This window comes from Dama dama, chromosome 26, assembly GCF_033118175.1.
Source record: "Dama dama isolate Ldn47 chromosome 26, ASM3311817v1, whole genome shotgun sequence".
Lineage (NCBI taxonomy): Eukaryota > Metazoa > Chordata > Mammalia > Artiodactyla > Cervidae > Dama > Dama dama.
The window spans coordinates 48,599,510-48,613,331 of NC_083706.1; the positions used below are offsets into that span (position 1 = coordinate 48,599,510).

The window sequence follows — 13,822 nt, forward strand, 5'->3', positions numbered from 1 at the left end:
CCGTGACCTGTCTGCATGGGGCGGGGGGCAGGATACTGCAAGGACATGGCTCAGAGTCACGGGGATGGCTTAGGGCTCGTCGAGAGGGATGTGGCAGGTGGCCCCAGGGTGTCTGTTCACCAAAGGCCCCCCATTAGAGGGAATGAAGAGCTGAACAAAGAGCTGATGAAAAGCCCCTCTGCTAGCTCTGAGGTCTGTAAACCAGCATTTCTGGGGCAGACTTCATCAGAGCAGGTCCATCCCCTGACCCCCAGGACACCAGCCCCCTGGGAGAGGACCACAGTCGGACATTAACCCAGAGGGGCTGGCCCAGGGCTGTGAGAGTACTGAGGGCCACGCAGGCTTGTGCCAATGCCCCCCACCCCCCGGGAGCTTCGGGCTTAGTGGGTGGTGGATGGGGGGCAGGCAGGTCTGCTGGCATGGAAGTTGTGAGTCCAGGCACTTTCCACGTGTCCTCTGACTTCACAACCACCCTTCAGGGTGACCATTAAACCGTCCCTTTTGCAGAGCAAGCCACAGAGAGGTCAGCGATGTTCCCAGGATGCAGGCAGGGGAGGGCCGTGTGCACTGTGGGAGCTGGAGGGAGGTGGCCGTGTGCTCACCTGTGGCCGGCCGGGAGGGCTTTCCCAGGCCGCAGGGCGCTGGCCCACACCGCCCCTGCGGGTCTGATTTCCTCTATCTTCTGCTTGTTCTGCAGATGACAGCGGCAGTCCGGCTGACATATTTGCCGTGGGGTTCGAAGAGATGGTGGAGCTGAGTGCGGGGAACATCGTCAACGCCAGGTGGGCGGCCAGGCCTGGGGTGTAAGGTCCTGAGCCAGGGCGGCCGCTAACCTGCGACCCTTGGTGCTGCTGCCTGTGTTCCGATTGAGGGAATAGAAGGAAGGGTGGGGGAGGCTTTGTGCTTCGGGAGCTGCTGCTGCCTGGCCTGGAGCTTTGAGTCACCACGCTGCCACTGCCTGCAGTGTGTCTGAGCCCCAAGGGCGTGGCTGGGCTGGGCGGGGACTGACTCACATTTCCTGGGGAAAGGTAAGAGAGGGCAAGGTGTAAGAAACCCCTAGAAAGGAAAGAAAACCACTGGATTAGCATTTGGTATGAACTCAGCTGGACTCTTTCGTTCCTAGTCCATTTTAAGGCACTTTCTGAACTAATAATAAAACCTGGTTCTTCGGAGGTCTAGTGGTAAAGAACCCACCTGCCAATGCAGGAGACCTAAGAAACTCTGATTTGATCCTTGGTCCAAGATGATTCCCCTGGAGGAGGAAATGGCAACCCACTCCAGTATATCCTTGCCTGGAGAATCCCACAGACAGAGGAGCCTGGCGGGCTACATATAGTCCGTGGGGTCACAAAGAGTCGGACAAGACTGAAGTGACTTAGCACGCACACGTGGAGGTCTTATGAGTAAGGCCCTGTGCTGGGTGGCAGGTGGCAGGGGTAGAGGGGATGTGCGGAACACAACCAGAGATACATGGATAGTACACTATAGGGATTGAGGCTCACAGGGCACCAATGCAGGTGTGCAAGTGCTATGACGTCAGTTTGGTAAAAAAGAACCAGCTCAGGGCTGGAGGAGTCTCCAGGTGGGAGATCCTGCGTCCAGCTAACTGAATAGCATCATTGCTTTCTCTTCTCCAGTACCACCAACAGGAAGATGTGGGGTGAGCAGCTCCAGAAAGCCATCTCGCGCTCTCATCGGTACATTCTCTTGACTTCGGCACAGCTGGTGGGCGTCTGTCTTTACATCTTTGTGCGCCCGTACCACGTCCCCTTCGTCAGGTAAGAACATTTCATTTACGGACAGATGGGGGAACCCAGGGTTGTTTTATTCCGACTTCCTTCCCACCCCCACCCTACCCCCCCACTTCCTGCAGCAGGAATCAGGACCTGCCATTATTTTAGTCAAATGTAACACATCCCCCGGGGAAAAACCAGGCTGAATAGAATATTGTCTAGCGTTTGTAAAGCCTCGATGGGAACTTCTAGCTCAGGAAGCCAGACCCTTTTAGGAGGAGCGTTTCACCATCGCTGTCAGCCAGGCTCAGTTGGGCCCAGGGAAGGGGTTCCTCGCCGAAGTGTTAGACAGGAAATCTCTGACCTAGAGCTAGGTAACTCATCAGGAAATGAGTTGTTGTCTCTTTTCAAAAGAATTCTACATTTCAAAAGATGTGTGGGCAGAAACTCACCCCATTCCTCAGTCTCCAAAGTGACAGCTTTGTGAATGTCGTAAGGGGAAAAGCCTTGGAACAGGATGTCTTTTAGGAAAGGGCGTGTGTGCATGCATGCATGCATGTGTGTTTTAAGGTGGGGAGAAACTCCCCTTCTCCCTCAGCTGTCTCATAGCCTTCCCTTGCTCCCTGGTCTCACTCATATTGTTAGAATCCCCACCAGTCTTTCTCTTTGCCGATACCTGGCATTGAGCTGGCCTGACCCCTGAACCCAATAGGGTCACACTGGTTGTGCATCTCCTTGGAGGTCAAGGACCACAGACTGCCCAGGGCAGCACCTAGAGGGCAAAATGCTCTGTGAAGGAGGAAACAGACAGAGCTGGGCTCCATCTTAGGCCAGGCTGAGAACATTAGGCTACACGCATGGTTGCCCTTCCCAACGGACTCTGAACTTTGGGCCCGCTGTCTATAAGAATGGCATACCAATGGAAAACCAGACCCCCCGGATGAAAGAACCTCAGGACTTGTACTTGGACTTTCCGTTGCCTAAAAGAATATGCTAATTATCTCTGTAACAGAAGAAAGTGGTAGATTCCATTATGTTTATTAGGATATGACCACAGGCCTATTGATAAATATCCACTGTTTATCTAGTCTTGTGACACCTGAATCATGGGTTAACTTTGATCGAACCTCTCTTTTACCTTGTCCCGACTAAGTTTCAAGGAATTTGGGGAGGTGGGTTTGAGCAAGTACACTTAGGGTATATAAGGTTTTCACAAAAAGTGGTCGGAGTCCTTGGCTAAGAGGAGACTCTGCCTTGGCCCCGCCAGTGTAATAAACTGCACTCCACTATCTGCATTGTCCTTCTGAGTGAGTTTGTTTCCCGGGACGCGGGGCTACAACAGTGCATTCTCTGTTCCAGGGATGTGGCGATCGACACGGTGAAGACGGGGATGGGAGGGAAGGCAGGGAACAAGGGCGCCGTGGCCATCCGCTTCCAGTTCCACAGCAGCAGCTTCTGCTTCGTCTGCTGCCACCTGACCGCCGGGCAGTCGCAAGTGAAGGAGCGGAATGAGGACTACAGGGAGATCACCCAGAAGCTGAGCTTCCCCATGGTGAGCAGGGCGGTGGGCGGTGGCTGGGTCCCGGCTCGGGTGCCCTGAGCTGCTGCAGAAGGGTGGGGCACACGGCTCTAGGAGCATCCCTGCCCTGGGGGGCTCAGCACTTCAGGTGGGGGAACCGGCCAGGGAAGCTGAGATAGAGGTGAGCGGGACGTCCAACCCAGGAGTGTTCGGCTCCCCCTGTTTCTCTGTAACTTTCTGAACATGCTGACTCACCCTGCGTGTTCTTATTCTAATGCAACTGCGTGGAGCTGGGAAGGAGAACCCGTGTGCCGTGCTCTGTCTTAAGCTAGTGAAGAGCGTTTGAATCCAAACCCAGTGTACAATTTGGTTTTCCTGAGACTCACATGCATCTTCTTGCGGTGGTTCGGAAAAGACTGGTTTCGAAACCAGTCCATTTCTTGACTCGGGAGCCCCTGGATCCTGGTCTGGTTTCTTGGTTGCCAATATCATGAGTCATGCCGCCCTCTAGCGGGAGTTCCGAAGTTTTCATTCTGAAGCCGGGGCATCTCTTCGAATTCAGATTTGAATGTTTTCCTCTCTGTGCAAAGATGATGGTCTCGCACACCTTCAGCCCCCTGCAGACACACCTGTTCCCCAGCAGTGAGGGTAGACTTCAGCCGTTCCTGCCACGGATTCTGTCTGAGACACGGCTGGGTCACAGAGCTCTTCCATGTGAGGCCAGATCCCTTAAAACTGATTACTGGCCTGCACTCAAGGCAAGAATTCCTTAGTTCTCATGAAGAAGAGCTATAATCCTTGTTGAAGCTTTTATTTCTTGGAATAAAAAGAAAGAAGTGAGTTGGGAAATTTGTCATTGTAGTTTTCCAGATTATGTAGGACTAATATTTTCTTTTTGTGCCCGTGTAACTTAAAAAAAAGTAAAGTCCAACCCTTCTCACTTGAAGAGTGCTATTTTGAAATAGCAAACATGGGACACAGTTTCAATAATTAAAGAGTTTATAATAGAGGTCTTTTTCAGTAGAAATATTGAGGGTACCCATACTCTATACCTGTGCTGTTCAATAGAGTAGCCACTAGCCACAAGTAGCTATTTAAATGTAAAATAGATAAAATAAAGCTAAAAGCCCTCAGTCACACTGGCTGCACTTCACGTGCATGGCCCCACGTGGCTGGGATTTGGACAGCTGAGGTTCAGACCCTTTCCATCACTATGGAATGTTCTTTTAGGCAGGGCTGCTCTGCACGGTTCTTTTATTGGGCTGTGATAATTTCAGTCTTCTGTCCAGAATATTGTTGTGGGCTGAGGAGAGTGGAAGTACCATGCAGTGTAGTAGAAAAACAGAAACAGGTTTTGGAGCATGGCAGATCTGAGTTCATATCTTGTCTGTATCGTGGACTAGTGGTGTAACCTTCAGCAAAGTTTCTGAACTTTTTCTTTCCTTTTAATCTGCTAGAGGACCAAGAGTATGTGCTTGGTAGGGCCAGTGTGAGGACGGGGCGCCCCAGAACAGAGCCCAGCGTTGTGGGCAGCAGATACTGCGCTGCTATTGTTGTGATTCCTGGGTGGGGAAGGGGAAGATGTCTGCGATCGACAGGGCTGCCCTGGATGCGGACACAGAGCTGACTGGGCGGGCTGGGGGCAGGGGGACCGATCAAGGGGAGTGATGGAGGATCAAGGATAAAAATGTATGAAATCCACCGGCTTTGACAGAGTTGCATGTCCTGAGCATTTGTACTTATTTTCTTAAACCTCATTCTCATAACACTGAATATTTGGGCCATTGTTCTTCGGATACAGACATAATGAAGCAGGGGTAAAACCTAGTGGCCGAGATCTGATGGGCAGAGTGAATACTGGCCATCATGCGCCTAGTATTAGGGTTGGGGCTTTCCCCAGACCACTCAAAAACACTATTTAAGATGTAAAAAGTAAGCCGTGTGCAAGTCTATCAGTAGGTTTTTATGGCATTAGTGAAAAATGAGATGCTTTAGCAGACTCTTGTTTTAAAAATAACATTTTAAGAAAAACATATCGGCTTACCTTCTGTATAGTGAATTTGGTTTTCCCCCCTCCCACATTCCTTGCAAGATGGATCAAATCATCAGGATTTCTTTCTTTTTATGACTTAGGGAAGAAACATTTTCTCTCACGATTATGTGTTTTGGTGTGGTGATTTCAACTACCGCATTGATCTCACTTACGAAGAAGTCTTCTATTTTGTTAAACGCCAAGACTGGAAGAAGCTTCTGGAATTTGATCAGCTACAGCTGCAGAAGTCAAGTGGAAAAGTAAGTCGTGCTTTTGAAATAGTTTTTAACACCTGCTCCACTGTGGAATGTGCACGCGTGCATTCTACGTTGCTTCAGTCCTGTCCGACTCTTTGTGACCCTGTGGACTCTAGCCCGCCAGGCTCCTCTATCCATGGGATTCTCCAGGCAGGAATACTGCAGTGGGTTGCCATTTCCTTCCCCAGGGGGTCTTCCTGACCCAGGGATCAAACCTGTGTCTCTTCTGTTTCCTGCATTGGCAGACGGGTTCTTTACTACTACCGCCACCTGGGAGCCCCCAGGATGGAACAGCATCTACTGAATGTACACGCTTGTGTTTGCAAATTAAGCTTCATGCATGGATTTAACTGATTCTGATATGGTAGAAAACGTGCCCGGCATAAGAAGCTAGAGACACGTGAGCATCCATCCACACTCGTGTCCTGCTTCTACTTTCTGTGGCCGCAGTCACGGTCTGTGTCTCCTCGTGGCCAGAGGGGCTGTCGCTATATGAAAGGACCCTGGCTACACGTAAGCCACCGGAGGAGGTCAGGGTGGGAGGCGCCTCTGTGGTTGGAGGGGCAGGAAGCCATCCCCTCCTCCTCCTGACAAGCTGAACCCTGGTCCAGGGCTTCCCAGGGAGTAAGTGGCTGCCTCAGTTTGAATCCAAGCTGCTTCAAACAGCCCCACATCAGCCTCTGCGCACACAGCTAATGAGGATGGCAGGTCTGATGTACACAGTCCAAGCACCCTGTACTTGGACTGAGGCTCGTAAGAACGGCTGTATGTCGGGTGCACTAAACCAGCAAGTGACATGCTAGACTCTGCTCAGAACAGTTCATTTTGGTGATATCTCTGTTTCTTGTTAGTGAACATGCTAACAAATTCGTTTAATACACTGATACACTTCTCATACTGATTTGTACACATAATCCTCAAGACCATCCTACAGATTAGGTGTTATGCCCATTTTATAGATAAGAAGACTGAGGCCAAGGTCACATAACGTGGCCAAGATCACACAGTCCGTAAACAGAGCCATGATACAGCCTGAGACCGTCTGAGTTCAGCTCAGACTTCCCTTGTACGACCCCGTGCAGGTTTTTAGTGCCGCCTCAGGTCACGACGTCACACGGAAGCTTCAGCTGTAAGATCTGTCTTCAGTTCATCACACTGGCGGGCCTCCACATCTCAGCACCTGTTTACTTCCTAGCAGGATGGGCTGAGGGGGAGGGAAGCGCAGCTAGTCCCATTCACCTGGTGAAAACGCAGCAGGTTAGATGGTGCGGGCAGGGGGGGTAAGACCCCTTCTGCAGCGATATCTGGTCATTCCTACGGGTTTTCTGTCGTCCCTCTTGGTGACCTGGGTCGCTGGTGATGGCCAGAGGGCAGAGGCCAGAGGGCCTTTCTGTTAAGGGTCCTTCTTCTGTCCTCCCTCCAGTGTCCTCCATACCCTTCCACTCAAACACTGAGTGAGCGTCTGTTCCCTGTCTGCCCACAGCATCAGGGCTGGACCAGGGTTAAGTGAAGACAGAGGAGAACTGGGCTTCCATCTGAGCTGCTCCTTACCCATGTCAACTAAAAAGATCACAACGTGAGAGTTGTGAATTAAGTTTTATTTGGGACAAAATGAGGACAACAGCCTGGGAGACAGCACCTCTGAGAGACTGCTCCAAAGAGGCAGTGGGGAAAATTCAATATATAAGATTATGGTGAAGGAGGAGTTCAGTGCAATCAAGCGCTCACTTTACAAAAGGTTTTATGCTAGCAACGAAGGGATTTAGTGATTTTCTTGATATGAAGGGATGCAAGGATTAGGATCAGGAAATCAGTTCCTGAAAATATCTATCAAAGACCTGTCCCACCGGATTCCCTGGAGCACCGAGTACCTCACTCTCCACCCTGAACTCCCTCAGTTCAGTTCAGTTGCTCAGTCATGTCCAGCTCTTTGTGACCCCACGGACTACAGCACGCCAGGCCTCCCTGTCCATCACCAACTCCCGGAGCTTGCTCAAACTCATATCCGTGGAGTCAGTGATGCCATCCAGCCATCTCATCCTCTCTCTTCCCCTTCTTCTCCTGCCCTCAATCTTTCCCAGAATCAGGGTCTTTTCCAGTGAGTCAGCTTTTCACATCAGGTAGCCAAAGTATTGGAGTTTCAGCTTTAGCATCAGTCCTTCCAGTGAATATTCAGGACTGATTTCCTTTAGGATGGCCTGGTTGGATCTCCTTGCAGTCCAAGGGACTCTCAAGAGTCTTCTCCCTGAACTCCCTCGGGGTGTTGAAGGTCAGCAGCAGCAGCAGCACGGGGCTCGGTCTCCGCAGACGCAGATGGCAAACGCCCTTGGCGAGCACCGATTTGCAGTTGACAGCCAGTTGGTTTAGTTAACAGATACGGATCAAAGCCTTGTTGGGGCTGGGCTGGACGGTCCCCTCAGCGTGGAAGCTACGTCCTTGCCTGTGTCTGTCACCGTCCCCCATGTGACAGATCCGGTGCTGAGGGGGGTGGGAGACCCAGTGGTGTGTCCGTCGGCAGAACAAAGAGATGATTGATGATTTGTTTGCTAATTAAAAGGCATTCAGATGTTCTGTTTTCGACATGCCTGCCACTATGATGTAGATTCTGTCCCTTTGGGGACAAAAAGAACTGCTCTGGAACATGCCCTCTGGTATGTGTCATGTACATGACCTAGGAGAACTGAGATGGTCCTGTGACTTCTCCCGATAGATTTTTAAAGACTTTCACGAGGGCACCATTGACTTTGGACCCACCTACAAGTACGACGTGGGCTCCGCTGCCTACGACACGAGTGACAAGTGCCGCACCCCCGCCTGGACGGACAGGGTCCTGTGGTGGAGAAAGAGGTACCCTTCCGACAGAACAGGTGGGTGACCCGTGTGCGCCGTCAGACCCAGAGGGGGCGGTGACCCGTGTGCCACAGGGGAGATCACATGTCTTTAGTCCAGTGCTCTTCACTGTTTAGAGAACAAGGCTCCTGTTAACCCGGAACTACATGAAACTCATTCCAGATGTTGCCCCTAAGCTTTGGGAGTGGTGGTTTCAGGGAGCCCCTCTCTGGCCTCTTTCTAGAGACTGTGGCCTGCGAGTGTGCAGGCTTCTGGGTCTCTGCACATGTGCCTCGTGGCTCTCTGCCCACACCACCCCACCCCGCTGCCTTTTGTCCCCGGTGGGGACCAGGGCGAGGCCCTGGGTCCTCCTCTTGGGCACCTCTGCCTCTCACACTCGTGCCCTTTCTCCAGCCCGTTTTGTTCAGCCCTGCTCTTACCTGCTGAAAGCCCCAACTCCAGATCAACACATGAGCAAGACGCGGGAAAGATAAGTTTCATCCATTAGTCATCGATTGCATTTTGAATGATTGAGGCCCAGCAAGAAGTACAGTTTGTTTAAAATTTCAAACACCTATAAACTGATACATAAACAAGTAAACTGTCCTGGTGAGACAGATGCCGAGATTGCAAAGGCCAGAAATCTCGCCTGCAGATTGAGAAGATGTGTTTTTGTCCAGATCAGTTTGTGGACACCTGCGCAAGAAGCTTCGTGTCCTTAGCCTCTGCCTCTCCTGCTGTACAGAGAGATGCAGGTGTCCCGTAAGCCCGGGGCAGAACGCCTGCGGCAGTGACTGCCATGTTCTCACCCACTCTGCCGGCTCAGGACGAGTGTTTTTTGTTTGTTTGGCCGCACCTCGGGGCACATGGGATCTTGGTTTCCAGCCAGGGATCGAACCCACACCCCCTGCATTACAAGTGCAGTCTTAACCCCAGGACCACTAGGGAAGTCCCAGGAGAGGGGGTTTTTACCCCAGGCCCCAAGACCGCCTTGACACAATTTCAAGCCCAAGGGGTTAGAGCCACTGAGTCTGAGATAGGAGGCAGTCCATGACATGGACCCTCCTCTGTAATCAGCGTTCATTCATGTTGATACAATTGTGTCTTCTGTGTGCATCTCTTGATTGGCACCTCCATGAGTAGCTGGAGAACTCAACCTTCTAGACAGTGATCTGGACGCCGGCACCCACCTCAGACACACCTGGTCTCCCGGTGCCCTCAAGTATTACGGCCGGGCAGAGCTGCAAGCGTCTGACCACAGGTAAGGTCCTGGCCGCCATCGGCATGTCCGCTGCTGGGGAAGGTGGGGTCGGGTGCTCTGTGCAGGGAACAGACCTGCCCATCCGAATGCGTGTGTATGTGTGCGTGTGTGACATGTGGTAAAGAGTGAAGAACGTGTGACGAGTAGCTGTGTGCTTGCCACCAAGAATTAATCAGTGTTAGCTCCACTTCAAAAGTGATTTTGTTTATGAAGATTGCCAAGACACAGCCTGCATGCTGTTTTGTGTCATTTACATTTTTGATGAATTATGTCATTGTGCAACTTGCTTTTTTGTTACTTAAATACCTTTGAGATAGTCATGTCGCTGCTAGAGATCTGACTCTCATTTGCAACCACCGTCCAGTATTCCGCTTAATAGATCCGTTGAACTTACCCACTCACCTACTGATGAATAGTTTCCTAATATTTTATTATTAAAAGCACCATAGAGTTTTAGTATTAGATTCAGGACTTTGGGGGTTTTTTTAATTGACATATAGTTGACTTATGTTGTATTTCTGCTACACGGCAAAGTGACTCAGTTACACATACATATACATTCTTTCTTATGTTCTTTTCCATTATGGTTTATCCCAGGATATTAGATATAGTTTCACTTATCCACTTAATATGGTGGATGTCTTCAGTAAGACAATGTCATCTGCCTAATAGAGGATTTTATAAATTTTTTGCAGAGTAAACCCATCCCTATGTAAAAATTACAAGGTTTGCCTTATTTCCTGCTGATCTGTTTTCAGTGAACGTCAGGTAGATTTCTAAAACGTTGTTCTTAATGAGCGCATAGCATACAGTTGTGAGGCTGCGTCGTAACTCCTTCCCTCTCCTGGGACAGTTAGATGTTATTCCTTTGTCCCTCCCATCGACAGTGCTGCAAAGATCAACTTTGTATATAAATCTTTGTCTGACTCTTTGGTCATTTCCTCAGAACAAAATTCTAGAACTGAATTTGTTGGTCAAAAGATGATCCCTTTTGAGATTCTTAACTCAATAGCACCCCCTGCAAAATGCTTGAAGCCCGCCCCTCCCCCCCAAGCCCAGGGAGAATCCCCACTTTTCCGCATCCTCAGTGGTCCTGTGTGTTAGTTGCTCCGTTATGCCCGACTCTTTGTGACCCAATGGACTGTAGCCCGCCAGGCTCCTCTGTCCATGGGATTCTCCAGGCAAGAATGCTGGGGTGGGTTGCCATTTTCTTCTCCAGCAGTCCTGGGATTACATGTAAAGAACCTTTGCTGATGGCTGGTATGGATTTTCTCTCAAATCATCCTTAGATAGAAAAGCCAAGATAACGCCAAGGTTAGGGAAAGACGGACGGAGACCCCAGGACCGGAGAGCTCGGTTCCAGGCCCAAGGGGGTGCCGCACGCTTGGGCTGCGTCGTCGAGGTTTCCTGTTGACAGCAGAGTCTGGATGGCAGTGGGGCTGGGGGACGGTCTTGCCCTGGGCTAACGCTGCCCTCTCTTCCTTCCGTGTCTCACGCAGACCCGTGCTGGCCATCGTGGAGGTGGAAGTGCAAGAAGTCGACGTGGGGGCTCGGGACAGGGTGTTCCAGGAAGTGTCCTCTTTCCAGGGCCCCCCCGATGCCACCGTCGTCGTCAATCTGCAGTCGCCAAGCGCAGAAGAGAAGGACGAGTTTCCTGAGGACGTGCGCCTGGAGCTCATGCAGACCCTGGGGAATTACGGGACAATCGTGCTTGTCAGGTGGCGACACGCTCGGGCGGAGCTGGGTGCTTATCGCTGGAGAGCGTGTCCCCGGGGCTGACCTGGCAAATCTCCTCTCTTCCAGGATCAACCAAGGGCAGATGCTTGTGACTTTTGCCGACAGTCACTCGGCGCTCAGTGTCCTAGATGTGGACGGAATGAAGGTGAGGCGTGCTTGGTCACCCGCTGGGGGGGGCTCCGCTGCTTGTCCCTGCCGGCTTCTTGTGTCTCTGTGTGACTGAGTCTGCGAACATAGATGCCCACAGGAGGGCAGGAGCTGGGTCCCTCTTTACCACATCTTTTGAAAAAACATTTTATTATTTTTTTTAATTTTTGGCTGTGCTGGTTCTCGGTTGCTGCGTGTGCTTTTCCCTAGTTGTAGCGCGCAAGATTCTATTCTCTACTTGAGATGTGTGGGCTTCTCACTATAGTGGCTTCTCTAGTTGTGGGGCGCGGGCTTTGGGGCACACGAGATGCACTCACTGTGGCTCCCGGCCTCTGGAGCACAGGCTCAGGAGTTGTGACCCGGGCTTAGTTGCTCTGCACCACGTGGGGCTGAGACTAGAGATCGAACCTGTATCTTGTGCGTTGGCAGGTGGATTCTTCACCACTGAGCCCCCAGGGAAGCCCCACATCTTTTTTTTTTTTAATTTAAATAAAACAAAATTTTTAATTTATTTTTTGGCCATGCCACGAGACATGTGGGATCTTAATTCTCTGACCAGGGATCAAACCCATGCCCCCTGAATTGGAAGCCTAGAGTCTTAACCACCAGACCACCACAGAGGTGGTCTCATTACCACCTCATTACCACATCTGCTTCTGGTATCTACCCTCCAGCCCCGGCTCCTTGCAGGACTGAGCAGAAACAGCACGTTTTGGACCACAGTGCTCCCTGCGTGACTGGGGCTCCCCGCACCCACCCCCCCAACCCCAACAAGAATTTTGGGGTCGTTCTCCCTCCACGGGCTTCCTTTGTGGCTCAGCTGGTAAAGAATCTGTCTGTGATGATGGAGACCTGGGTTCGATCCCTGGGTTGGGAAGATTCCCCTGGAGAAGAGAAAGGCTACCCACTCCAGTATTCTGGCCTGGAGAATTCCTTGGACTGTATAGTCCATGGGATCACAAAGAGTCGGACACGACTGAGCGACTTTCACTTTTCTCTATGGTTTGGGACATGCAGCGCATATAGGTGGTTTCCATTTTGATTGATAATATGCTGGTTTTAATTTCACGCTGAATGAAACGCTTGGGATGACAGTTCGACTTCTATTCAGACCAAATGTGAGCTGTGCCGGGCCTGCCCGAGGTCTAGACCCTCTGGGCAAAAAGTAAAGGTGGGCTGGCTCCCGGTGCGTGCCTTCGAGTGAGAAGCACTTTGGGGTCAGAGGGTCTGAGGTCAGCGATCATTCTCTGGCGGCCGCTCTGTCCTCAGGTGAAGGGCCGAGCCGTGAAGATCAGACCAAAGACCAAGGACTGGCTGAAAGGTTTGCAAGAGGAGATCATCCGAAAGCGGGACAGCATGGCCTCCGTGTCCCCCACGGCCAACTCCTGTCTGCTGGAGGAGAACTTCGACTTCACGAGTCTGGACTATGAGTCGGAAGGTGAGACACCCTGCTAGGACTTGCCGCTCCGTGTGGCGAGGCGGGCAGACGAGACCTTCTCCCAGCACGAGAGCCTCAAGAGCCCTTCTGAGACCCCCCTCGGGAAGGTTCCAGAGACCCCTGGAAGTGCAGGCTCACTCTCCAGGCTGGAGTTGGGGGGCATTCATGTGGACGGGTGCTAGCTGCAGTGCTAAGACTGGAGGTGTCTGAGGTTCACTGGAGACGGTGGTTTTGTGGATGCCAGGGCTGCGGGCTTGGTCCTGTGTCTCAGACATCTGTGGAATTGGGGTCCCGGCCCGGCTGCCACGTGGGTACCTGGGGCTGCTGGTGGCTGTGCCTCGGGGGCCCTGACAAGAGCCACAGGCCTCGATGTTGAAACAGACCCATCGATGAACAACTCTGCACTTTTCCCCTAACTGTTCGCTGTGACACTTCCTTCCCCAAGGGGATATTCTCGACGACGACGAAGACTATCTGGCGGATGAGCTGAGTCAGCCTGTGGTCTCAGACAGTGATCCAGGGGGAGACGAGGTCTCCGATGCCCCCAGCTCTACCTCCGCGGCACCTCCCAGCAGGTCACCGGCACTCGCCAAGAAGCAGCAGCGTCCGACCTACAAAGGTAGCGTGGACCTTCCTTTTCTAACTCACCTCTGGTGCAGCGTTCCCTCGCTCAGCAGCTGGGTGTCACGTAAAGCCACCATCCAGTGTGCTCGGCCCGTGAACAGAGGGGTAAAACGAGTCATAGCAAGAGGTGGACACTGGGCTCTGGGGAGGCAGTTGCCACCACACTGATTTCCTCTAGTGATTTCATTTTTTTCCAACTGGTACCCCTCTAACACACCAGATTCATGACCATTCAGTTCAGTTCA

At 51.7% G+C, this 13,822-nt stretch overlaps 1 protein-coding gene across 3 annotated transcripts in view; it reads left to right on the forward strand.

Annotated features, from left to right (window-relative positions):
- SYNJ2 (synaptojanin 2) overlaps nucleotides 1-13,822 on the forward strand; it is a 103,401-nt gene that overhangs the window by 72,277 nt on the left and 17,302 nt on the right. For all 3 annotated transcript variants that reach the window (XR_009690679.1, XM_061130224.1, XM_061130225.1), the window contains exons 13-22: nucleotides 698-782; nucleotides 1,638-1,778; nucleotides 3,093-3,285; nucleotides 5,386-5,544; nucleotides 8,252-8,408; nucleotides 9,514-9,631; nucleotides 11,131-11,349; nucleotides 11,435-11,513; nucleotides 12,785-12,953; nucleotides 13,399-13,572. Coding sequence is in view for 2 of the 3 variants with exons in the window: in XM_061130224.1 (XP_060986207.1) it covers nucleotides 698-782; nucleotides 1,638-1,778; nucleotides 3,093-3,285; nucleotides 5,386-5,544; nucleotides 8,252-8,408; nucleotides 9,514-9,631; nucleotides 11,131-11,349; nucleotides 11,435-11,513; nucleotides 12,785-12,953; nucleotides 13,399-13,572 (1,494 nt within the window). In the remaining variant the exon portion in view is untranslated. The remainder of the gene's footprint in view (nucleotides 1-697; nucleotides 783-1,637; nucleotides 1,779-3,092; nucleotides 3,286-5,385; nucleotides 5,545-8,251; nucleotides 8,409-9,513; nucleotides 9,632-11,130; nucleotides 11,350-11,434; nucleotides 11,514-12,784; nucleotides 12,954-13,398; nucleotides 13,573-13,822) is intronic.